General features: G+C 46.5%; 1 protein-coding gene across 1 annotated transcript in view; it reads right to left on the reverse strand.

Moving 5' to 3' along the window:
* Positions 1-26,397, reverse strand: part of FBRSL1 (fibrosin like 1) — a 547,710-nt gene that overhangs the window by 53,389 nt on the left and 467,924 nt on the right. The window contains exon 7 of the mRNA XM_082491594.1: positions 5,072-5,117. Coding sequence (XP_082347720.1) covers positions 5,072-5,117 — 46 coding nt within the window. The remainder of the gene's footprint in view (positions 1-5,071; positions 5,118-26,397) is intronic.

The following is a 26,397-nucleotide window of genomic DNA, read 5'->3' on the forward strand; positions in this document are numbered from 1 at the left end:
TTTGCTCTGCGTCCATGCAGCCCTTCTTGCGATGGAAAGCTCAACATGCCAGCAAGGTAAGGTACCGAAGCACCGAAGGAGGTGGCCTTGGTACAGGAGATGCTGTGCCAGCCCGGACAGCGCGTCTCTGACCCTGCCAACTGGAGAGGGCCAGGGGCCAGGACCAGAAGCAGAGCGAAGCGCGCAGGCAGCACGGCGAGCGCAGAGACACCGGGCTCTCGATTCCCCTGTCAGTGCTGAGCAACCATTAAGCTGTGCTGCTGCAAACCTGCGCCAAGCACGTTATTTTGAGCTCGGCTGCATCCAAGTTGTTTTCTGCTTCCCCGGGCACTCACAGGTGCCTCCTGGAGAGCTGCCCCGCTGCCCTCCCATCCTGCCCCTGCCCATCCTTTCCCCTCTCACCCCATCGCACAGTCATAACCATCAGTTTTTAACAGCATGTACTACACTGGAGGTTTTGTAGCTCCAGCTTTTAAAATGATTTAGTATGACATTTTAGTGCTGAATTAAAAAAAAAAAAAAAAAAGAAAAGAAGAGAAGCAGCAGAGAGAAAAAGGAGAGACAGTCCCCTTAAGGCAACAACGTTATGGAGCAGTGATCTCAGAGGAACAAGGGTTCTTCTCTGGTTCAGATGTGCTTGTCAGAGCTCAGTGTCGTCTCTGAACAAGAAATCTCTCTTGCCGGCCCAAGGCACAGTTTTGTGGTCAAGAGGACAGAAAATAAAGGGAGGGAACTTCAAAGAACCATAAGCTGCATTAGCCCGCTGGGGCGGGTGGCTGCAGCACATCCCATGGCTGACAATTACGACCTGCACGCCGAGAAAGCTTGCCTCCCTCTTGTCAGAGGGATAAGACACAGGCTGTGAGCTTTAGAGCTTTGAGGATGTGTACAGTTCATGATGAAAGATAGCACTTCAAAGCCCTCTGCCTAGAAACCCAGGGAGAAGCGAGAGCGGAGGGTAAGCAATCTTTTTTTCCTGGGGGGTGCATATGCGGGGGAAGGATAAGACTTATTTTCACTGTCATTTATTATTGCCACGAAAATGAAGCCTTGCACTGTTTATAGAATCTCTCATTAAAAGGATCTCTTGATAAATCGCTTGATAAACATTCATTAATTAAGTCTCTCAGCACACTTGGCTGACAAGCATTAGCCTTCATTTTGCAGGAGGGGGAAATGGAGGCATGGAGCTCAGTGAGCCCCAACCAGCCCGGGGCAGAGCTGGGTCCTGGCCAGTCACTCTGTGCCACCAAACAGATAGATTACACTGCTCCCTCTGCGCCCAGCTTGATTTTGACCCAAAGATAGGAGCAATGTACTCGGCGTCAACAAACTTCAAACACTTGTCCCCGCGCTGCTGCCCCGTATCCCCCGGGGCTGCAGGGCCGACGTGGCTGTGCAGGTCTGGCTCCTCCATGGGCATCACAGCTGATGCCCTGGGGGCTCCTGGACACCCCTTTCATCTTCACCTCCACACCCATGCCCTGCCCAGAGTTATGGACAGAGACACCTTAGCTGCTGCCCAGTCTCCACTAACCTGCAATGGAGATTTTCCTCACCATGGCCCTTGACCAATGCCAAAGCCATTTGGGAAACATCTACTTTAAGGCACCCATCTCACCCTAAACCCGCCAGTGGGCCTGGGCTCAAAGGCTGGGGACTCGACAGGTCTCCCGGGCCACAGCTGCAAGGTTAATGTGGTAGAAAAAGCACCACGTCTCTCCCTTTCCCTGGCACGCAACAGGTCTGGAGCAAGGGAAGGTGGGAGAAGGCTCAACCGCCTCCAACCAGACCCCCCAGAGAAGCCCACTGCAGGAGGGAGCCAGCAGCAGGAACACAACACTCAAGTCCTTAAAATACAAACCATCCCACCCCACCCACACTTAAAATTATCATCACAGCAGGCAGGCGGAGGTCCTTCCGAGACTCAGGGGTGACTGTCCCTCTCAGCTCCCCAGCCCGACAAGGCATCTGCCCTCCCATCAGCCACCCTGCGTCCCTCTGCCGCATCCCCCGCCTGGGGACGGAGGGACGGATCCGCCTTTTGCCTATGCCTCCCCTGCCCTGCACGGCCCTTGCCCTTCAGAAGCAGCAAAGGACTGGCTGGGAGATTCCTGTGAGAAAGGAGCTGCACGAGAGGGCAAACAGACCTTTATTATTTCTTTATCGATTTATTCACCAGGAGGATGTAACACCCGGCCCTCGGCAGCAAATGCCCTTGTAACTCTGTGCTGCAGCGACAAGTTGGCTAAACAAACGCTTTTCTGCGTCAGAAAACAAAGGCCTGTCAGCACAGCGGATCAGGGATTCTCTGCTTTTATTTTTAATTATTATTTCCTTACACAGAGGATTTAATCTCCTCTTCCCCTGGAAGCTCCAAGTGCCCCATTCAGTCTGTTTCACAGCTGTGACTACCGAGGTCACCCCGGGTCAGGACACCTCTCTCCACCGCATAATAGCGACCGGTCCCCAAAGTGGACATCTCCGCCGTGCATCTGTTGTTGCAGATGAACTGGTGTCAAAAGGAGGAGCACCAGCACGGCCGCTGTGGCCCCCCCCCCCCCCGGGCAGGGAGGGGGCGAAGACAAACCTCACCCCGAGAGCCCCAGACAAAAGACGCTGCTCCTCAGGCCCTTTGTGGAGCTGTGAAATACGGTCAAAGGTTACGTTTTACAGCTGTTCCAGCCTCGAATAAGCAAAACCCGTCTATCTTAATACTTAATTGCATTGCTAAGCTGCTGATCAACTAGGATGGCACAAAACAAATATGCTGGGCCAAACACATCCCCAGGGAAAGTTCGTGGGAACAGGGGGAGTTGCACCAGACAATGAATCCCCTTTATTGTGTTTTAAAAGCCTGGTTACCTTCAGTAACAGCTGTAGCGTGGATGCTGCAGATTTGCTAGTTAATATCTCTCCAAAAAGGCCGCAAGTGTTTACAAAAGAAGGGCATAGTGCGAATGCCCACGGGAGAGGCCGAGCACGTGCCGCGCCGCGCGTGTGCCCATCAGGAAACCATGTCGAGCTAATCCCCTCCCTGTGCAGCCACCACGGCTCCAGCCCTGGAGAACACGGGCCTTAAATCAAGGCTCTTATCTCACAAAAGGAATTTCAGCACAACGCTTTGAAAGTCACTTTCTCCCGGCCATATGGCATCACGGAGCCCGGTCCTGTTGCAGCAGCGTTCATTTGCATGTGCGAGAGACGAATCTGGCTCTTGTGTCGCGGGAGCGATAACAGGGCGAGGGGTAGAATTTAGTGCTGTTTGGGTTTCTGCACAAAATCTTGCCGAGGCAAATTTCTCTCACCTCTCAACGCAAGTGCCAAACGCCGAGGCAGCCCCCAGCAGAGCTCGCCTGCCGTCGCAGCACGTGCCGTTCAGCAAAGCCCCACCGGTACAGGGCCAGGGTAAAAGAGAAGTCCAAGGCAAAAATCGGGATCTGAACCCAAACCTTCCCAAAGCTGGCAACGTCTACCCCCACAGCAAACCAAACAGGAACAGTTACAGGGATATAAACAGCCGTGAACACAGACTTCAAGACAGCGAATTCACAGCCATTCACACATTTAACTTCCCGATAGGGAGGTATTTTGAAAACTCATGTTGCTGAGCTGCTCCGCGATATGAAGGGGTGGGGGATCTCAGGCTTCAGCACGAGGAGGAGCCAACAAAGCTGCTAACGTTTCAACAGAAGCCTCTCCAGCAGATCTCTGCGCCACGCATTTATGCAGGATGGCAAGATTTTTGTTTTGCTGAGGGAGTGCCGTACGGGCAATCTGGTTTGCCTTTATCAGCGAGCCAAGGCTGAGAGAGGAGAAACGCTGCTCTCCACCATTTGTTTAAACTTCCCTCCTTCCCCAGATAAAGCTGCATACTTTTGTAAAAATATCTGCAAATGTAATAACATATCGGGCTTGTCATCAGTTTCCACATTTGGAATTGAAAATCTGCAAAGCTTGGAAAGAAGGAGAATTCCTAATACTTACCACTGCTAAAGAGCCCAGCTATAAACGGGGCCTGGGTCCAGGTGATGGAGCACACAACCACCAAAACGCCTTTCCATGGCCAGCACCTACTCCTACACAACTGCAAATTATTCCTTTCTGGGCCCTCTTGAAATAATACAAGAAGGTTATTTCATCACTTTTTATAAATGGGCCTCATCTCCCCTCTTTGGGGTATTTCCATGTCTCTAGTATTCATTACTGCTCTGAACTGATTTTATTCTGTAGCTCCGTGCTCGGAACACTGCAGAACAGCCACACGTCCTGACAATCCAGTCAGAGCTACACCAACCTCCTTGGCATGATAAAGTGGAACCATGCCTAGCGCGATGCCTTCCACCACGTACCACACTTTGCCCTCTAAGGCTGTTTCTTCAGTATTTTTGCCCAGTATCCATCCCAGTGAGAATATCCCTGGGAACGCGGGACACCAGAGTAGCCCTGTTTTATGGCCATACCGAGCCCTCAAAGGAGGGTTTGGCGTATTTAGAGATATGTCACTGTACCTCTCAAGGGGAATCTGAACTGGCGCAGTCTCTTAGCAACACCCAGTGCGTATCACAGGTAACCCTCAATTAATAGTAATAGCGGGAGCTGCGAGCCGAAACCCTGCAACACGCTGAGCACCTTCCACTGCATTTTGGAGAATCGAGACGTACAGACACAAATGCTCTGTGCACCCTGGCAGGAAAGGGATGTGCAAGCCCTTGTAAGGATAATACAGATAACACCGAAATATTGCTTTGTTCAGAAGAAATGAGGATTTGATTGTATTAGAGGGAAAAGCATATCCCCTACAGTAAAGGTTGATTTCTCCTTTGTCAGTAATCCCTCTCCCCGAGACATTTGTTACAAATCTGACTGGTAGGGAACAAGTCCCACCCCACACTGAGACAATGCAGCTCTAAATTTTAACTTAATCATCACAAGCCTGTAAAGCCCATCTTTATGGCAATGTGTGTGGCAAAATTAAAGGCACTGGCAAAACTGATGTTCTCCTATTTGCACGACACGCATTTGCAACTCAAATCTCTTGCTAAGGAAAGCATTTCTCCAGATCACTTACCTTTATTTGCTGCAGGGGAGAACAGCTTCTCAGAGCCTACAGAAGCCTGAAAAAGAAAGAGAAAAAGAGGGTGAGTAATACTAAAGGAGAATTTAGGAAGGCTCGCTCACAAAAACACAGCTCATAAAACAAGTCGGTTATCTGTAGACCTGCAATTACACATTGCACCTGGAGGGTGCAATGTTGTGCCATTAAAGAATAAGCATGCATCCTAAGAAGATGAAAGCAAAGCGTATACAAGGACTGTCCTGGTCTCACCCAACTATATCCTCCTGTCTCGTTTATTTAGGCAGCCATGCAATGCACAGCTATTTTATCCATGATTCTTCATATAAAAACAAAACCAGTGAAACTGCTATCAAGCTGAAGAAAAGAAAAAAAAAAAAACAACCAAAACATTTCAAAGCCTCTCTCATTGAAAATAAGCTCATTTCTTGCTGAACATGCAAAATGTAATTTGTGTGTTGGAAACACAAGTTGCAACTGAACACATCCGTATGAAAGGGGGTGTCGTATAATAAATATTATGCCAAATGACAGGTACATGCTGCTATGCACTTATTTGAGTATGAAATAAAACGACTTCCTCTTGGAAGAAGCCCATCTCCTTGCAAACTGGGTTGCACTATGCTGTTTGAACTCCACATCAGTGTATTTGTGCTCCTCACCGCTCTGGGAAATAGTTAAAGAAATCCAATTAACCTAAACCTTGTAAACAGCTTCATGATAATCAGGGTCACTGGGTTACAGACAGGATGATAATGACAGACAGGGGAAAAAAAAAAAAAGTCCATTCATCGTAAATAAAGCTTTTATGAGTTAATTTGATGGCTTCTTTCCCTCCCCCACTGATATCAAACAGTCAACCTATTTCAGCATAAACTTTTCCTCCTCGCTATCTGATAAAATAGCAAGTAGCCTCTACAGAATCAAAGCTGGTCTGGGAGCAGGGAGCACGATCGACACTACTTCCATCTACAAGATAGCTGAAAATATCATCAATGTTTTGGCACTGACTGCTGCGTGAATAAAATGGGGTGAAGTACAAAGCTGACGAGCAAAAGATACTGAAAGTTAAAAAAGCCTTTCTCCCCTGGCTCTGCTTTCAAAACAATGAATTAATTCTACACATGGCTGAACTAAGTTGATTCTCTTTTTGATTTTATTGATTTTATTGTAAGGTGCCTTGGGAGATTTGCATGATAAAGAGCACTATGAATTGTATTACATTGTTACATATTTTAAATGACAACTCAGAGGGAAAAAAATAAATAGTAAGATGCAAGAAGATCTGCATGAGATATAGTAAGAAGCAAGAAACAGTGATCTATTAATGTTATTTCTAAGGAAAGTGGCACTGCAAGCACTGAATGTCTGTCTTAATGCAAATGCATAAAAAAGAGAGGGAAAACAACATGAAAAATAGGTTGAGGCTGAGACACATAAGAAAGAAATTCTGAATCATGTCCACGACAAAGCTGCACGTGTAGCTGTGGCATGTATGATCGTTACACAGCTCAGCAAAAGGATCCTAAAATCTTAGGGAAAAACAGTTACCTGCACGATCCCTTCACTGCATGGATTAAAGAGAGGAAGAACCAGGATTAAACAAGGTTTTGCCTAGGCTGGTTTGTAAAGAAAGTGTAACAGCGTCACACAGCAGCAACAACAGTGGTGCATAAAACGTTTGACAGCCAACTCTGAATTTACAACCCATTGTTAAGAGATTTTTCACTTATAATCAACACAAAGTCACCACGGATGCAGAACACATCTGCAGGCTCTGGGAACTCACCCATGCCAAGAGCGTACACAAAGCCAGGACCTAGCCTCGGAGCGCTCCGTAAGCACTCGGACACGTGGCAGGTGGATAAATAAGACTCCCCCATTTTATAGGCAATGAAACTTCGGCGTGGCTTGCACTAAAGCCCAAGCAGCAAATCGGCAGCTGAGCCACAAATCCCAAGTCCGGGTTCCCGAGGCCGGGGTGTGCAGCCCGGGAGAGGAACCCGTTTGCTGGCAGCCTGCTCGGAGAGCTGCCCTTCCCCAGGGTGTCCTGCGGGACCCGCTCCGGCAGCGGCCACCCCAGCTGGAAGAAGCTCTGCGCTTCGCCTGCTCTGCAAAGTTGGGTCCTGCCGACGCCGCTTGATGGCAATCACCAGCTCACTCCCTTCTGCGTAATTCAGGATTTAATATGGACCGGCACTGTTTAATCACGAGCTAAAGATCTCAGTGCTACAGGTCCAATCTATAGAAAAACAATGTTTAAGGAAGTCAAGCAAGAAAATACACTTTTAAGAGAAAGCCACAGGGATTACAGCTCAGCCTTCTGATATCAGTATGTGGCACCGCCTTCAACAATCAGAGTCAACATTTACAGAGCAGAGTTTTCAACATCACAGCCACGGCTTACAGACATAAACCTTCACACCTAGAGTTTACAGTAACTTCTGCTCTCACTTCTGGTGATTTCTAGCTCCAGATCTGAGCAGTTTTTGGCATGAGCACCATTCCGAAACAGTGAATGCCTGTGCTATAGGATATGCTGCGAGCTGCTCTAAAAGCGGGAGGGAAGCTGGGGGAGGACGAGCCTGAATACATCATTCAATTCCATCAGTCACCCTTTAAAGGAAGCATACAATAAAACCTATGTGTCTGAGGGAGTCCACTAATGAGTGAAAAAATCCAGCAAACCAATGAATCTGCTAAAACAAGTCCCCTCCCAAATTTTCGGCCGTTTCAAGCAAAAAATTTGCATAAGTTTAAGAAGGGATTAAAAAAAAAAGTGGAATTCTTCCCTTGTAAGCAAAACCAGGCGTTTAGAGTGCTTTATGTGGATGGGTTCAAGACATCCCAGGAAATCACACTTTTTTAAAATGAGAAAATGAAACTAGAAATTTCCTTTTCCCCCTTTTCACTGCCTCCTGCCCATCTCCACCTGAAGCACCTCTCAGTGCACCCCTCTGGGCTTTCACTGCCCCCCAAATCCCTTTTGGTTACTGAACATGGCAGAGGGACATCCCCCTCCTGAGGGCAACAGAGAAGAGTCACCTCCGGCCTTCCTTCTACACGTGCCATCATCTCCCTCCCCTGCAGTGCCACAGCACAGCCCAAGACAGGCACCTTTTCATAAAAGCTGCTGCTTGCCAAGTCCCACCCTCACCCCCAACAACGACCTTTGCATTTTAAGCATATCTAACATCTGTCCCAAAAGTGAAACACACACAAGCGATTTCAGAGAGCAGCCCGGTTTCTGAGATAGTCTCATGCTGCTGAAACTTTCAAGACCCTTTTGACGACGCGCTAAGATCTGCACCAAGGCTTGCAGCTCCCCCTTTGTGGTCTGTTCAAAGTTAGCAATTCTCTGCCCCATCTTCATTCTCTTTCTTTTCTACACCGGATCTAAAGGGGAAAATATCTCCACCCAGTTCTGCGACAGTTTGAAACCAGGCTGAATACACAGCAGAGAAACACAACATTTCTACCCTCTTCTGCTTTGCAAAGAGCAAGCAGAGGAGCGATGCTCCAGTCCCTCGTTCTCCCTTCCCTTGAACCTAGCACGTATAAACACTGATTCCATTTGCAGCGCTAAAAGCTTTGCAAAGGCATCTTTCTCCTCAAAATGTAGAGTGGTAACCACAAAAGATGCAGCGTACCCTCCCTCCTCTGAAGGTGAACAGTGAGGCCTAACGAAGTCTTTGCCTCAGTCATCCAGGTTCCCACTAACCCGGGGCAGCTGAAAGGTGCAAAAGCTCTTACAGACAGATAATTTAATGATTATATATAACAGAACAACAGCATCTGACAGAGACCGCATTATAAACTATGTCACAGTAATTACTTTTTTTTTTTTTTTCTTTTCTTTCTCTGCAGCATGTAAAATGGCTATCAGGGAATAAAACCATTCCTTATCATCAACAACAGAAGCTCTGCGGATCTCCACACACTCTCCTGGAGCATCCAAGGCCAGATCCAAGCCTGATACTTCAGGCGCCTGATCACAAGACTTTGGGAAGCTGCTAATAAGGCTGCAGCTCTGGTTTACAAGGAGCAAGACCCCGCGGTGTCAGGGACCCGGTACACGTTTTGTACGGGGCAAAAGCCAAGCATTGCCTCCAAATTTGAGTCCAGTATGGCAGGCAGAAGGAAAAGGAGGCAATAAAATGCACTTCATTTTTTCATTTCTGGACAGCTGCCTATCTTCGAAACAGCCAAGAGCTGGTCTCAAGAGAGACTGTTTTCACACGGTCACTGAACTTAGCAAGCACTAAAAATCTCTCAAGAAAGCCCTTCTCCGGGAGATTTTCAAACCAGAAGTGTTGGATACACTTAGAAAAACTTTCAGCACAACACACGGACACTACCCGACAATTTTGGATCAATTTTCCTTCTTCCCTTTCATCTGTTTCCCCTGCTTTTACCTACCACTCCCATGCCACTTGATCACTTGTCTAGAGGAGATTTTCAGCACATCAGTATTGCTTTACAAGTTTCCAGCTGATTCTGTCAGTCATTCATACCAGCCCCCTTCATTCAGTAATACAAGAACAATAACTAAAACAGGAAGGTATTGTTTGGGTAGTGGTTCTTCTATAGGAAATGGAAATCGATACATATGGAAAGGTGCAAGAGGAGCCTAGGAATCACACACATGCACACAAAAACCAAACTAAAATTCACGCTTAAGACCAAGAAAGCACTCGGCACATTCCAGGATACGGAAGCAACCCACGGGTAACACTGCCTGCATTGTGAGGGGATGTTTCAAGGGAATCTACAGTCTTTTCAAAACCAGGATGATTTCTGGAGGGAAATCACAGCTCGATTAAGACAACAAAAGAAAAGTTAGATCTGCAAGGCAGTCCTTTCATGCACCATCCCAGGAAAAAAAGCTGGAGTAAGAACTGAACTACCTTTCTGTGACACCTTCTAGGCAAATCCAGCACTGTGGTAGGCGGCTGGCTGGGACAGAGCACAACCCAGCTGCGCAAGGGATTAAGCATGAGGGAACAGGATACACACTGGACTTCCACAAATCCACACTGCATTTAGTGATTATCTCCTGACAGCAAAGACATTCCTGTCCCCTTCCCTCCTGAGACGCTCGCGCAGGATTTATAGCCTGGGCTTTCAAGAAGGCTCAGCACTCAGGAGCTGCCCTTGGGGCACCGACCCGATGGGAGCTATCGGCTATGGAGCATTTCTAAAAATCCATTTAGATACTTGAACAGTGACCAGGTTGCTCTGAAAAATCTGGCTCAGGAATGCTGATGGTCAGGATCACTTATGGAATTCTGGCTGTTGATGTCCAATGCAAATAAGAACTAATAATAAATACTATTCCCTAAGCAAGAATGAATGCCGGACAGATCTCCAGCTTTCTAGCAACAATCCTAAAACTTCAGTTGTGCCTTTAGCTACACTGTAACACGTCAAGGCGAAACATGCAGCACAAACACCCTGGACAGGCAATTACTTATTCAGATGGCAATGCCTTAAATGCGCCAGATACTTCTAGTTCAGCTTTGATTCAAGGCCATCTCTGGGAGGTACCGATGGGTCTTCCATATCTTGCACAAAAGGTCCACTAGAAACAAAATGCTTCTTGGGCTGTACTTTCATACAGCAACAGACTTGTTTAGGTTCCCACCTCGCATTCATTTAGCACATGCATATTCAGCACTGCTATAGTCCTGGAAAGGACCTTTCCCGACGCACTCCTCTCTTCGTCACTTTTTCTTCCAAGAACGCTCGTTTCTCTCAGCAGTTTATATAACGATGACTATTTTTTGCAACAGTCCCTTTGAGAAGCTAGCACAAGTCTGGGAACAGAGAATTAAATTAGGCCATAGAGAGCCTAGAAGCAGAGATCACCGGTCCCAATTCACCGTTGAATTACACTGAATTTACATGATGGCAAAGGGAAAGCAAGGCAAAGTGGATGATGACTGGGAGGCACCGAAGGAAATCCCGTACCGGCAGTTTGATTGAGTTAGTGCAGGGCAACGAGGAGCCAAGCCCATCGCTTCTCTGCAAGTTCAGCGTTACGGTTTTGTTTTGGACCTTCTCTTTTGGCAACACAGTGATAAGCTTAAAATCACACCATTTTGAATCCGGAGCATGTTCCTCATCGTTTTACAACCATTTGGGGATAGATCAAACTAGTTTAGATTAAGCAGCAACTGTAATTCTTAAGCATAGGCTGCTGCGGTCTGTGGGCTCGCTGCACAGACGTGCCTCTTCCCGCGCCAAAGAGTGACCTACTGCTCTGAAAGCGGTGGGATGCCCGACCTACAGCATGTCTGCTATCAGAGCCTCGGGGCACGGGCTTGCTAGCTCCTCTTCCCTCTCTTCTCAAACCATCCCTCCAGCCCCTGGAGAATGGCTGTAGCCCAGAGTTTCCCCCTTCCTATCCCTTCCATTAGCCATGCTTTATGATTCATCTTCCTCTGAGCAGTTGCTGTCTCCCAAAGGAAAAGATCAAACTCCCCCTCCTTCCCAGCTCAGCTCCAATAAATAAATAAATACATGCACTGAAAAAAAATTTAGTAAGGGAGGAGAAGGGAGGAAGCTAGGGAGTTCCTGGTCATACAGCTGCAAAAGGTCCCTCAGCTGTTTGCAGAGACAGTGACCAGAAAAGAAGATTTCCAGCTGTCCCTCATTAAACCCAGCCAAAATACTTGCTTCAGGTCATTGCGCCTGTGAGTCCTAATTTAAATTAAGGTGTACCTGGTCCGTATCTCCGTATCCTCCTCCTTCCAACCTCAGCTCCCAAACTGCTACCAAAACCTACCTTGATTTTACACTCTGGGCTATGTTCCATTCTAACCAGCACTGATTTCCCCATTACTACATGTTCGTACGCTCCATGTCCTGGCTTATTCCCACCAAGCAAATGTCGGATATGGTCAGCAGGGAAAAAAGAAAAAGCAGAACGTGAAGTAGATGTTGCTCTTCTTTTTCTCACACTAGATTGTTCTTACTTCTGTGCTCATGGACAACACCATCAACTTAGCTTCTCGGTAGTCTGCTCTATGCATGGCATCCAGAGGACAGTTCTCTCCCGGTGTCACGGCATCAGCCTGCACCTCTCACTGTAGGTCAGAGGCAGCAGCGTGTCCGTGTCAGGGGCAACCGATACATGCCCCAGCCAGTGAAAACCAATTCTCCGTGGAACACCTATAAAAGGGCTTTGTGCGATCTGTTTTTTAACATCTCAAACAACAGAGATCCCATGCCTTTCCCTGAGAGCTGATCCCCCTTCCGAGCAGGCAGGCTTTTCAGCCTGGACTTCCACATTTAATTTTTTTCCATTACCAAGACATTGATTTAGCCAACCACAGATTTGATTACCGATTTAGCTTTTGCTACCGACGTAAGGGAAAACCTGTTTACAAATATGAAAGTTTAGGAATGCTGTGTAATGTACTACTACAGTAGTTTGTATTATTGTCATTACAGCTTGAAACTGTCTAGCCAGACTATCTATTTGGCTGGGATACAGGTTTTTATTTGCACTAAATCAAACGGAATGGTGAGTGCTCTTTGCAGAACTACCCAAAACTTCTTATAATTCAAAGGCTGCATTGTAGGAAGAGCGATGGGGGAGAGCGGGGACTGTGCTGCAAATGACAGGTGGCAGACTGTTGTTTGGTACCTACCAAATTACTCTGCTGCTCCCAGGGCTGCCTTGGCATTTCATTATCCAGACTCTCTCCTGGAAGGATGCGGACATAAATTCGCTCCTCGTGTCCTGGTTTCCGTCAAACTGAGTAAGAGTGCAAACGCTAGCACCAACTGGGAATGCCAAGCAGGGCTTGGCACGCTAGAACAAACCCTCAGCTGTGGTCTTTGCCAGGTACCTGCATTTATCATTGTAATGGCCTGCCAGCCAGGGCTTGGCACCCGCCGGAGGAGGGCGGGAGGAGGAGGGCCGAGCTCTGCGCTGCCAAGCAATTCATCCCCGCGGCTCCTGCCATCGCTGTACCAGCAGGGCAACCTTCATTTTATTTTATCTTTTAACCAATTACGTGTCACCCAAATCCCACCTGCAGCCTCCTCCAACACAAATGGCTATAAATCACCACTCGGAGACCGAGAGGGTTTTGCAAGACATTTGATTTCATAAAAAGGTCACCGTCTCTCTGAGAATTGCTGCAGTTCAAAAACGTACCGGGTAGCAACCTGCATTGGCAGACAGGGAAGGAACCGCTTTCCGTGGTCTGTTACGTGTTTTCAGATAATATTAGAACAATTAGGGAGGCCAGCAATGGCAGAATCATTAGAATTCAGCTAAACCAAAGAGCTGATACAAATGCAGTGAAATATTTCCTCCTTCCCATTTTTGAAGAAAACACAATCGATTCAATAAAAAAGGGAAAATTGCATGAGCATACTAGAAACATTTGACATAGCCACCTTGAAAAGGTAAACAGAAGAAATGCCTTTTATCACTGCAACTCGCTCCAATCTGCCCGGGTATTTCAAAGCTTAACACAACGCTTTGCCGTTTCTCAGCCCACCGCAGTAATCCATGGTCTGAGAGCACTCAGGACAGTCTGCTGTTTAGGGAAAACGCTATCTTCCCATTCTTAATCCATATGCTGGATATGTAGCAGACCCTGTATAGTACTTTATGTGAACCGCATCACAGCAAACATTTGGGGATGCTCAAACCCCATTTGACACTGATGCTGTTCTGGATACCCTTTGTGTCCATCCCTCTTTTGCAGGTGACATGTCCTGCCAGACAGCCCGCTGACAAACCAATTCTCTGAAAAGGGTAACTGCAATAAATACACGAGATACAGAGAAGATCACATCGACCTCCTAGCCCAGGACCACAATGTCCGATGTGCATCCATCCCTCCGACAGAAGTGCCCAGTTACGGATGCAATCCTGACGTGGCCCTTCCCAGGGCTGGGGTTCAGGAAGCTTATCAGGAAGGCGGCTCTTGTCCGCTGCTATTGAAACTCGCTGCATTACCCGCAGCAACCTCAAAGGAGTGCCTCTGCAGAAGGCTCTTTTGTTGTTGTTGTTTCTAATTCACTGCTCCAAAATATTTCTTGGCTGCATCCCAGGGCTGGAGCCTTATCTGCCCATCCCCCTGGCAGACACACAGCAGCTGCGGAGGCTTATCACGGCTGCCTGTCCACTGAGTTTACAAATTAACACCCTATCGAGGCTGCACGAGGGCTGATTAATCAGAGAGAGGCAGTCTGAGGGCCTTTATCACCATAAGCGGCTGCTGGGAGAGAAGTCACAAATCTCTCCGGGGGCCGGAGATGCCTTACAAATGAAAGAGCAGGAGGCCGGAGAGGAGGAGGGCGCAGTGGTAGGGGAGGCAGATCTTTTAGAGATAGTGGTGGTGGAGGTAATGGAGCAGTGGGAGGGGGTGAGCTGCAGGCAAACGCCAGTACATTATGACAGCTAAAAAAAAAAGATAATTAACAGCCTATACCTCATGATTCTAGCTTTCCCTCCCCGGGCTATAATTTAGCCTATTGCTCCTTTGCTCCAGAGGACAATAAACATTTATTATGTTAAACACATAACCGTGCTGCACAAAAGCACTGTTCTTTCCCAGGTCCACTCCTTTCACAGCTGTGCAGTCCAGGAGGAGGATGGGGCTTCTGAAGTGGGTTCCTCTTTTATGCAAAAAACAACTCGGTGGTTTGGACACAAAACACATCCATGGCTTCACCCAAAGCTGCAGCACGCTGGGCGCATTCGTACCGAACGTGAAGGCAAACCCCAGGCAAGTCCCGAGAGACCGAGAGCTCTGAGGCGGGTCTGCTGGCCCCCCTGCGCCCGATACCCGGCATGAGGATGCTCCTGAGCGTGGGAGCACCGGCACTCCGAAGCAGCTCCTGCTGCAACTGCAGAGACTGTGTGGTTCAGGCAGGCTTCATCCCCTAAGTATCTCTTCTTTGTAATTCAGCAGCTTCGCCAAGAGGTTTACTGGGAAATTTCCAATCCCACCAGAATTACGTGTAGGAGATATTCTTATTACAAGATGAGTATTACAGTCATGCGAATCGCATCGGAGCAGTGCTGGCCTTGCCCCCTCCAAGCACTTCATCCACCCTAATCGCACAGTGATTTAGGAGATTTGCCTCCTCTAGTGCACTATGGTTTGGGCACTGCTCTTCCTTTACTTCAGTGCTAGTATCTGCTGCAGCCCTCCAGCTTCATCCTTGTGCTAGGACAACGCAAAATAATTATAAAGGCCAAGGGGACTCTCATTAAAGAGATTTAAAAACTAATACGTCTTTAAAAGGAAACCAAATTGGGCATCTGCTTACATTTGCCAACATTCATTTTGTATTTTTCAGTTTTTGAGTTTAATCCTTGCAATGAAGCCAGTTGGATTTTTCCTTTAAAACGTAATATATATGTTAGCTGAGATTCTCATGCAGCAACATGACTCCAGAAGGTAAAACTTTTTACTTTACCAACACGAAGACATTCATAAGCATACACTGCAACCACCTCCTGCCCAGTCCTTTCCACTAACACACCAGTAAACAATTCAAGAAATAATTTCTGGATAGAAATGTCACTCATTGCAGCTTTACCACCAACAGCGCAGGGCTCGCACGAGATGTTGGGGAACGTCCATTGCCATTTTGCCCGAGGAAACTGCAAAAACACAGAACAAGACTGCCACGGCTTTACTGAACAACTTCAGGCTACCTCTTTTCAGACAGCACCGGAAAGCAAAATCAAACAAAAATGAATGATCACTTGCCTTCTCCTCCTCTCTTGATCCAATGAGAAAACTATTTCCTGAACCACCTGGAATACGGCTTTATGAATCCTTGCAGATGCCCACGTTCTAACGTTATCCGTTAGGTTAATTAGAAATGGGCAAGGAATTTCTGAATATTAGTCCTGGAAAGGAATGACAGCTTTTTTATTTGAAAACTCCCTGCCAGGCTCTGTGAAGTAGACAGCTGCAAAAGGTCTTCTTGTAGCTCTCCTCCACAAACAGACACCAGATTAATTTGAGCTGGGCTGGAACACCACACGTTATGTTCAGCAGACCCATGGGCAATCAAACGAGGAAGCTACAAGGCGATGATACCTCCTATCACCCCAATCAGACAACAGCAACTCCATACATGAAGGAAACATCAAATATTTATTAGGTAAACAATACGAATGTGGTAATCCCGAAACACGGTGACATTTTAGAAGCTGTCCCTCCAGTGTTTATCAGATCAACTCGTTTAACTTAATTATCAACTCAGCTCATCAACCCTTCTGTCTCTCACGTCTTGTGTTTCTGTCTTTCAGAGAAGAAATGTCCCCGTTGGACTAGCTGTTCCCCACAGCTCCGTTCCTGCATGTGGACATCCTCACCCACAACAGAAGGCACACTGCAGGGCGCAGTAGTATTTAAAGACCCAACAGACAGGGTGAGGAACACCTAAAAAGAGGGAACCAGGACAGCACCTAAATTTCCCTACGAGCCGAGTCTGTGAAGGAAAAAACATGGAAGACACTATGGTTCACATCTGCAAAGCATTTGGCTTCCAACCCCTCACTCATTCAACGGCAGTGAAGTGCACTCACCTACTTTTTACAGAAAAGGGGCACCAAGCATTTCTCCCATGCAATACAGTAAGCCAAGAAAGAAGCTCTCATCATTATACTTTGATTAAATATGGCATTAACTGACCTCATCTTCTATATAAGAAGGCGGTGAAGGGGGCAGTCCACCGTTTGCAGCCGACATATAATCTGTCTTCTCCAATTAGATATGCTTTGCAACAAGTGTGGTGGATCCATTTATTTCCGTACTGCAATAATGCAGATAAATCCAAACTTGGCTCCAGTCCCACCGCTTTCAAAGCCGGGGCTCCACATTTCCAATCCTTGCCCTCATTTTTTTTTCCCCCTTTCTGCTGCAAAATGTCACCAATTTACTTTAGCCTGGGGGCCCATTTCGAGTTTTACCGCTAATATACGAGAAATGCATTTTTCAAGCTGTTACCACTTAACTGTACTGATATCAGCCACTCAGGGGACACAATATTGTTTACACATCCTGCTCTATGGAATAAGCACGGATGCCAAAACTCTGCCTGGGTTGTGAAGGAGACGTTTACTCTCTGTTTTATGAGATTTCCTCGATTTGTGGCTGTCTCAATGGTCGTAAAAACAGCTGTAAATCAAAAGAGCACCACAAAATTGCAATAACAACTGTCGAACTCGGCTCTAAAGAGCATAACTCCCAGCAACAGAAGGTGGAAGGCTTTTTTCTGATTTAATACCAGGTGTGGGGGAGCCCTGGCAAGTCTACGTGCAGCACCGTGCCTGCCCCCAGTCACCCACACACCAGCTCAGCCAAAACCCTCTTTTTTGGCTGCTCCCCTATCGCTTGCCCCTACTCTGCCCCACGTAGTCCCTTCCGGTCTCTTTCCTCCTCTTTTCTGGAAAACAGAAGTCTTTTTCAAATGCCTGGGGAACGCTTATACAAATAACTGCCGAATGCACAACCCTGTTTAAAGCATTAAAATGGACAGAAAAGTCAGTCTAGTGTTCAAACACGACTGCGCGTTGAATTGTGGCTGCCGTGCAAAACGGCAATGGCTTTAGCAGATTACTTCAGCGAGAGCCCGTCGCATTGCTGCTGGCCTACCCGGGAGAGCCCAAATTCCTGCAGAGTCTCTCAGCCCAGTTTTTAGGGAGTGGAGTGAAGGAGGCGAGGGCTGGTGAGACATGAGTTATTAACAACCGTCTTCTGGGAGCTGATTCTAGCTAAAATGGTTCCAGAACAGGCAGCTCCATTTGCTCTGACAGTCTCCAGCGAGGACTGGCCAAGCAGCAGATGCACGAATTCGAAAGTTTCTGTTACTCTGTGCCACTGGCTGTGGTCCAAACCAAAGAGAGAGTTTCACCCCGTGGGTAAAACAGCCTTCCTGGATTTTTCCATGCCCCATTCCAGTTGCTTTCACAAACAATCTTCTCATCCTTGTCTCCAAAAACCTAAAAGACTCTCAGTTCCTGCATCTCACCGCCCTCCCCAATCTGAGACTAACTCAGCCAACAACAAACTTTCTTCACCACCTCCCAGCTCCTCGAGAAATCAGCCGGGGCACCGGCAGCCACGCTACAAACCCTGGGCCAACGGATTTGCCTAGCCTCTTTGTGCCCCCTGTCCAAAGCACGGAAATCTTTCCTGTCCTCACCAGCCAGGTCTTCGTTCTCTTTTTCAAGTTTCCTCCTAAATCAAACTTCTTTCATGGCATTTAAATAGCATAAGTCTCTCTCTCACAGAAGGAGGTTTGTATGTGCATAAGCCAAAGTACGTGAAGAATTGGGGAGAAAAAGTTCATGGGAAGTAAATTTTGATGCTGCTCGTCTCAGTTTCTTTTCCATCATCCGCAGTAGACTAAAATACACTTGGGTTCTAGTGTGTTACTCTTCTGTGCCTGGCGGTGTGTTTTTCCAGATGCATATCCTAATTACGCTCTTCAAGTAAATGCCCCGTGGAGCAAGGTAGTAGAAGAGAAAACCTCTTTGCAGTCACCATCATGCTGTGATCCATTCTGGACAGGAACTCCCCCCTGCATTGAGAGGACAATTTAATTTCCATGGACCACTTGATGCGAAGGGAAAAGAATCTATATTCTTTTGTCTGAAGCCCACAAAGTGTCAGCCCTCCTTTTCCCATTCTTCTGGTAGACGTGTACCACTCACATTCTTGAGAAAATCCCCAGTAGACGGGAATGGTCTTTCACTTCCAATACATTATGCCTCCCTGCTATAATCTTTTCCTTCTTCTACAATGCCTCTTGACTTTCCTTTGGCTCTTTTCTTTGCAATTTTTCCTTTATGAATACAATCAGAGAGACAAAAAAAAAAAAAAAAAAAAAATCCCCCAAACCCAAATGAACAAAAAATGTCATTCAGAGCCTTTGCCGATGATGTTACTGGCAATTCCAGTCGAGAAAGCATCTGTACAGACATGAACTGATCTGACATAGGGAACAGCTAGTTTTATTTCAAAAAGCTCTGTGCTCTCAAGGTTCTTGGTACCGGAACTCTACAAGCCAGCTGAAGTTAATAGGGTGAATATGTGACCAGCTACACCCATGCAGCTCTTCCAAATTTCTTTCTTTTGTACTAGAGCAACTATCTGGGTGGAGTTGCAAAAAACATTAAAGCAGTCAAATATATACCATGCCAACTGCTGACCACAAAAACAGGCCATTTCCTCATGCACAAACCATAAGAAACTTCTCCCCGTTATTGGCTTGTATCAGTAACCAACTATTTTCAACAAAAACATGGTTCTGCGTGCTAAAAGTTACTAGATTTGGAGTCTGGCGAGTCTCAAGAAGGATGGAAGGCTGAACTCCAGATGCATGCTTCGTACCTGGGGTTAGCGGTAGATGTCTGACAGAGGTTTTGTGTTCTAAAACCTTCTACTGTGTTTGCTCATGGACCCACGAATAAGCAGAGCGCCACTGACCCGGCTATGCTTTTCTCCCTTCGTGGTGATGTCTGAAGTGGGATGTTTTTTTTTGAGTCATTGGCTATTGCTTGCCATGCTCAGCCACCAACCGGAGAGTTTCCAGGACACTCACACAAAGGCCAAAGAGCCAGGTCAGCTCTGGGCAGAAGAAAGCTGGCCCAGTTGGAGGAGGGGGAACATCACTGGTGAGTGCGTGTCCAACAACCACCTTTGCACAGGAGATGCTTATGGAAGGAACAGGAGAGCAAGCTGTACTTGACCTCTCTTTGGCTAACTATGTGCTTGTTTGCCAAGACAGCAACAACTCTATTCAGCTGCCAAGTCGTTAACCCCTCCAGACAGCTGCACCTCCAGGAGCGAGTGCTGAGCTCCTGGGGCTTGGTCCTGGCTTATCTCCCCTTGGCTGCTTAGTGGCAAGGGCTGAAGCAAGTGCACTTTCCATACGTCTCTTCAAAAGTCACACAACAGCTACCAGCTCATTTCACTGGAGCTTATTACTTGAACCGGAGGCACAAATGTAGTGTTATAAGAAGCCTTTGTGATTTTAGCCTAGACATGACTGTGCCTGCTCAGTAAGGAGATGAAAAGCCTACAGTGAAAAAAGAGGCAGAATAATCCTGCATGTTAATACACAGTGACTAACACCTTCCTGGTGACAATCTCCTTGTACTCACTGCAGAGGGATGTGTGTAATGATCCTCCAGAGACACTATCTTGAAAATGCACAAAAGGCTCTGATCAGACCTCAGCATCTTCTGATTAGCTTAGCACGAGCAGTAAAAGGGACATCAATTTTCTAGAAAGTGCATTCAGAAAAGCACTTGATCAAACGCTTAGCTCCATGTGTGTGCTTAATCTCACTGTAGCTGAAGCACTTCCCTACACCAACGCCTTGTTTACTTATTCTGCCAAAAAAAAAAAAAAAAAAAAAGATGGAAAGGCTTCCAAAACTAAAAATGTAGACTTGAATAGTCAACAGTTTAGGAAAATTCTGATGAGGCTCTGAATTTCTGTGGCTTTCAGCTCATCTGTAAAACAATCTGGAAGTGCTGACTTTGGCAAATGAGAGAAGGAAAGAAATAGAAAATAAAGAGAAATAGCCACAGTAGATGAAGCTGCTATCTTATTGTAAAGATAGCCTAGATCAGTCCAAAGCAAGCCTTTTGTTGGGTATATCCTTCCTTTTATTGTTTTCTTACTTTCCTAAAACAATACCAGATACACCTTGACAGGCCTGGCATGCTGCAGCCAATCCATCTGTTCTCTGCATTGGGCAGACTGCAGAAAATGGAATTTTTCTTTTCCCATTTGCCTCCCAGTCTCGTTGCTGCTGCTCCCGACTAACACACTCGCAACTCCTTCCCCTGCTCCCCTGGCTGGTGACTGATTGCTGGACTTGGAGCAGATGGCTGATGGAGCCGGGACTGCTGTTTCCTACGCTCCTCAGCGGTTCCAATCAGACCTCGGCACCTCCTGCCTAGCTGTGCGAGAACGCAGAGCAAAAGGTGCAGCAGTTCTGTACCCAGGGAGCCAGAGCCACTTTTTAAGCTCATTTAAAGTATGAATTTTACTACACCTTTCTCAAAACAGGCACTTGCAAGTGCACAAGCAGAGAAAAAGAATCTAAAGCACCTAAATAATTTGTATTTTTAATTTTTCCCCAAAACATATCTATTCCAACTTTATCGTTTTGGACAACACAATTTTGCACAAGAACATATGCACAACTCTACAAGACTGACTAAGGTGCCCTTTAACACAACCAAGGAAATGTTTGGTTTCCTACGTCCAGTTCTAGCTTTCAGGTCCCAAAGACTTTTTGCTGTATCCCACAGGAAGAGAAATGGAAAGAAGTCAATCCCTCCACCTCTACCTTAATCTCCAGTTGCGTAATTCCAGCGCCCCAAGTCCTCCTCCAGCAACACAGAGCAGCCTGAAGCATGTTCTGAGCTGAGTGCTCACAAAGAACCCGTGTGGGTTTTGTTGTCTTTATTGTGAACACTTCAGGGCAATGACCACCTTTAATTCGTGCCTTCCATAACATCAAACGTGATATTAAAACCTAAAAAACAGTTGTGCTTGTGCACGATAACCTGAAGGCTTTTTTGCTCTAAACCACTTCCAGCATGTACAGACAAAAGAAATAATGTCATCCTGCCTCCAACACTCCCAGCCACCAGAGGCAATGTTAACCATGACTTTACTTCTGCTCTGTGCGAACGTTTCTGTCCATTACAAACAAGCACCTCATTCACAGATCTCTCCCCAATTTATTTTACTCCAAAAAAGGAGACAGATGGTAGAAGACAGAGGGTTTTACAGTAAGAGGGGTTGGATTTTTTTTCCTCTTCATTTGTTCCCTACGCTGCTTCTTATCCTTGGGGACCTGGAGTTTCTTTTGATAGCACCGTGCTGCCTAATAAACACGCGTACAAGCACAGTCACAAGTACACATCTATCATCAAAGAGCCCTTCTTGTCTCCACTCCCCACAAAGTTGATTAATGATTACGTGTTTAACACATACATTATACATGGGAGGGGGAGACGAAGAGGGTAAATCCAAGCCCCTGTATACATTTACATATATTTACATACTCACATAAAGAAAGCAGAGGAAAGCAGAAGACGGCCATTCCCACTGGGATAAAATTCCATTTTGGTAAACATATCTCCTAGCTCCCCGTTTTAAAATACAAGGGCAAAGGGAAGACTCAACCTGGCCTAAGGATGAAACTAAAGAATAAGCAAGCAGCCTTGTTTGGTGCCTGCAGTTCCATCCTGACACAAAAGTAGGAACTCCGTTATCAGCAGTCGCGCTACTTATGGTTTGTAAATGCGATCTAACAGCTGCAACACAGTTTAAGAGAAAAGAAAGGGGTTAAAGTTTTAAGGGTGCTCTTGGTTTGCACTATTAATTCATACAGCTAAAATTCCAGTTTGGCAGGCAATGAATTAGATAATTAATTCGATTAAATTTCTCCTTTACATAGAAAGAAAAGAAATTATCTATCTTGTCCCATCAATCAATACCCAGAGGTACCAGGAGCGTTTCATGGACTGCAACCTGGGGTGACTCCAGATGAATCACAAAGCCAGGCCTGATCCTTCAACGCAGACGAAGAGGAGATGTAGCGTGGAAGGGCACAATATGGCAAACTTCCTTCTACATCTTTCCAGGCTGAGTCAATCCTTGGACCTGGATAACTGCCCATGCAAAATAAAGCAGCCTGAAGGCTGCTTTAATCATGCTGACTGCCAGTGGTCTCAAGCAATTGTTCCAGCAGCTGGGGGACCAGTACCATGGTGAAGGACTCCCCTGACAAAGTCCCTTCTGGCAGCTGGGACAAAGCTGGCACTGAAACTGCTATTGTGGCGCTCTGCTCTCCAAAGCGTCCTCGCGGAGTTAATCTTCCAGCCACCCGCTCTGCTGGTTTTCAAACATCTTTGCAAGGTTCAGATTTAATACTGCTCCATTCGCAGGGGGTTCTCGTAGCATGCTAGCGGCAGACAATTGCGTTTGGCATCCATCTCTGCTGAACCAATCTATACCGGCTTGCTGCTGGCCCAGCTCCACTACTTGCAGCCACGGCGCAAGTGCTGGTGAAGACAAGGCGCAGAGCTGCGGCCACTGGCAATAGTTTTAAAGTGTACTTGCCTAGTATCAGTCCTACAGAGTGGAAGGGATAGTCACTTTCTTCCACCTGCTCATCCCTTATTTCAAACACAACCACAACCAAAACACAAACATTTCCTTTAGCTTTAGAAGAGTGGAAGAGATTTGCCTTGAGTTTTTCAAATAGAAAAATTCACAATTGCTCAGGAAGCTGCAGCTAAGAGGCTCCAATTAAATCCAGACAGCCGCCAGTGGTCATCGTCTCGCCTGTATCCCTTCCTTTGCTCCCTAATCTCCCCTGGTCCTCGCAGGCCAGGTTGTTTCAATACACTGCACCGCATCATGAACTGAAGCGGATGTAGACCACTGCCACAAACGTATCATAACATAGATCTGCTGCAGCCATCATAAAGTATTAAGTTAATTTGTGCTGAAATGAAGCAGTCCAGGGGGGAATCAGTGTCATGGCACATGGCAGCACATCCTTCTAGTGTGCGAGATCCCTGCGTATCAACACCAGCCATAGGACTGGGTCTTGAATCAGCTCAGCACACGCATTTTCCTGGGCATGGTTTATCACCGCCTCATATAAATGCAAGAATACTTTTTTTGCATTGCTACTGCAACATGTTGTAGTGGGTATTTCAGATCTACCTGGGATACAGCCAGGAGATCTCATCCGTATAACTGTAAACTAATTAATAAAGAAATACTGCTCCATCAAAGTACTCTTGGTTCACGTCCGTTAGTACAGACCGCGTACCTGATCTCAGCCAGTGCCTACTTGCTTAGAAACCTAAAAGCCATCTCTGACACACAATGGAAAGACATGCACGGTAAAAACCCCAACAAATACTAAGCCGTTCCTTCCCAATCTAGTGGGTTTTGAGCCACAACTGGTTTGTCTGAGTTGGTATCTAGAGTTGGCCTCCAAACCAGAGAGGCAGTCTTCAGAGAGGAGAAGTAAGAATTTAGACAGTTTTGATTCCAAGACAGGGAAAATGATCACATTAAAGGTGTCGTGGCTCAACGGAGATGTTGGCATCATGTCCCTTCCACCCCTCCTTGGCAGACGTGCAGATGGAGGCCACAGTGCTGTCTTTCAGGAGCAGCAGTTGCTCGAGCCCAGTGTCTATCTGCTCAACGAACTGGGTTACGGTGTGAAACTTCTGCTAAGTGAGCTACAGCTGAACACGCTGCCTGCTTCATTGTTGTGCACGTGTCCAGGGCTTCGAAAAGCGCTACGACAAAATTCACTTTTATCTTAACTACTTCTAGATTTCAAGTTCTTTCGTTTCCAAACTGACAAAACGAGCAAGACAGTCGCTCCAGAGACTGCTCAACAACACACGGCCAAAGCCTCAAGACTATCTGCCATCTCCTCTTGCTCAAGTCTGTGCCAGCAGAAAAATGACTCAACTTGCAGACTCCGGGGACTTTGAGGTTGAGGAAACCGACAAACCATGCGTGCAAAAAAACTGTGATTGCTCTTTGCACCTTTTAAAGATCTCACAGAACAAAAACTGAAAAGCCAACACTAGACTCTTGCTAACTGAAGACTGTGCAAGACAAGGAAAGTACCGGCACTGACTGAAGAGGTACCAGCACTCCTGCACCCCACCTGAAGGCAAGATGACAGTCCCAGCTCAAGCAATACGACATTTTTAAATCAAAGAGATTTTGAACTATCTTAGACACAGATGCCATGAAAATACGAGGCGTGACCGGAAGATCTCCAAATACCATTTGAAACAAAGATTTTGCTCTCTGGAGTAATTTCAAGGCAGCTGATATCTTTGTCATGTCATCTTGCCAAAACATAAAAGCCACATAAAATTGGAAGTGGGATAAGGGCCATCTTCAACCTGCTCTTGGGTAGGTAGCCAGGAACGATACCCCACAGTAATCACACCTAAGACATCTTTCAACAGGCAGCAGTGAAAAGCAGGACATGAGAAAGCAAAGGGGTACATCAAGCTGACGTGTAGAGAAGGTTTTGGGTTATCAGATTCAAGGTTTGGGCTTATTTCACCTTACACACAGAGAATCTTATGCGTTCACATTAAACACACAAAACGAAGGCAGAGAGTGATTGATTGGTGATTTCAGATCTTGCCTTGGGGGGAGCAACGTGGTCGAGCGCCAGGTGACCAAGAGAGAAGTCATTCAACCTCCCACTTGGTGCCCGACCCGGCGCGGTGGAGGGAGCCCCCTCTCTGCCTCTCCTCAGCCACGCTAACCAGAGCCCCAGCAAAGATTGCTGCAGGGACCTTCCTTGCTACATAAAGAGACAAACTGAATACATGGAAGAGGGGGGAAAAAAAAATAATCACATCAGACAGGAGGAGCAGAAGTTTCCCTGCTGTTAGTGCCTTGGGTGGGCAGTGAATCATGTTGCACACCAGAATAAAATGAAGGGAAACTAGTAAGAAATACGGAGCGTACAATGGAGCACTACAACTGAGATATTCAAGAGACTGAGCAAGGTTTAAAGCTCACAGATTACAGCAAAGTATAATATGACAGAGTCGGCAAGCTTCTCCGGTACAGAAGTGACTCAAACTTTGACATTTTGGCTTTTAAATTCCTGTTCAAATATGAGTTTCTCTGCAGCTACAAAAGCAATGAAAAAAACCCATAGCCGCATCTCAAAAAAACCCCATCTCTGCAGCACAGAATCCCTTTTTTCCCCTCCGTGTTTGTACAGCACCTCGTGCAGTGAAATCCCGGTCTGTCACTCAGGCTTTCAGGTACTACTATAATGCAAATAGTAATAAAAAACCCCCACCCCTTGAAATAGCAATCTTGCAAAAACGTTACCCTCGGTGCCGCAGATACCCCTATAATAATCTCCACCGTAAATTGAAAATGTTACCAGCGCACCAAGAAGCGCTGGAAATATTTAGTGCTACCGTTATCAACCTGGGTTTAGTTTCATTAGTAGTCCAGACATGCGGTAATGAAGAACCCATTCAATTCTCTCTCTCTGTTAGTGGTACACTTCACGGGCCCATGGAAAGCACACGTTATCTCTGACAGGGATGGACACATGTGTGCATGTCCCAGATTTGGAAATTGCACTGCAGCGAGCGCAGCCTTCACGTCACTCAACGGCATAGCTTAGAATTTTACATTTTAATTTTTTTGATGTCTGGGGAGATTAAAATGAGAACTGGCAGCATGTGCAAGGGATACTGCACTTTGAATGCGTTATCTATAGTGAGT

This window comes from Vanellus vanellus (genome assembly GCF_965231255.1).
Source record: "Vanellus vanellus genome assembly, chromosome: 16".
Classification (NCBI taxonomy): Eukaryota; Metazoa; Chordata; class Aves; order Charadriiformes; family Charadriidae; genus Vanellus; species Vanellus vanellus.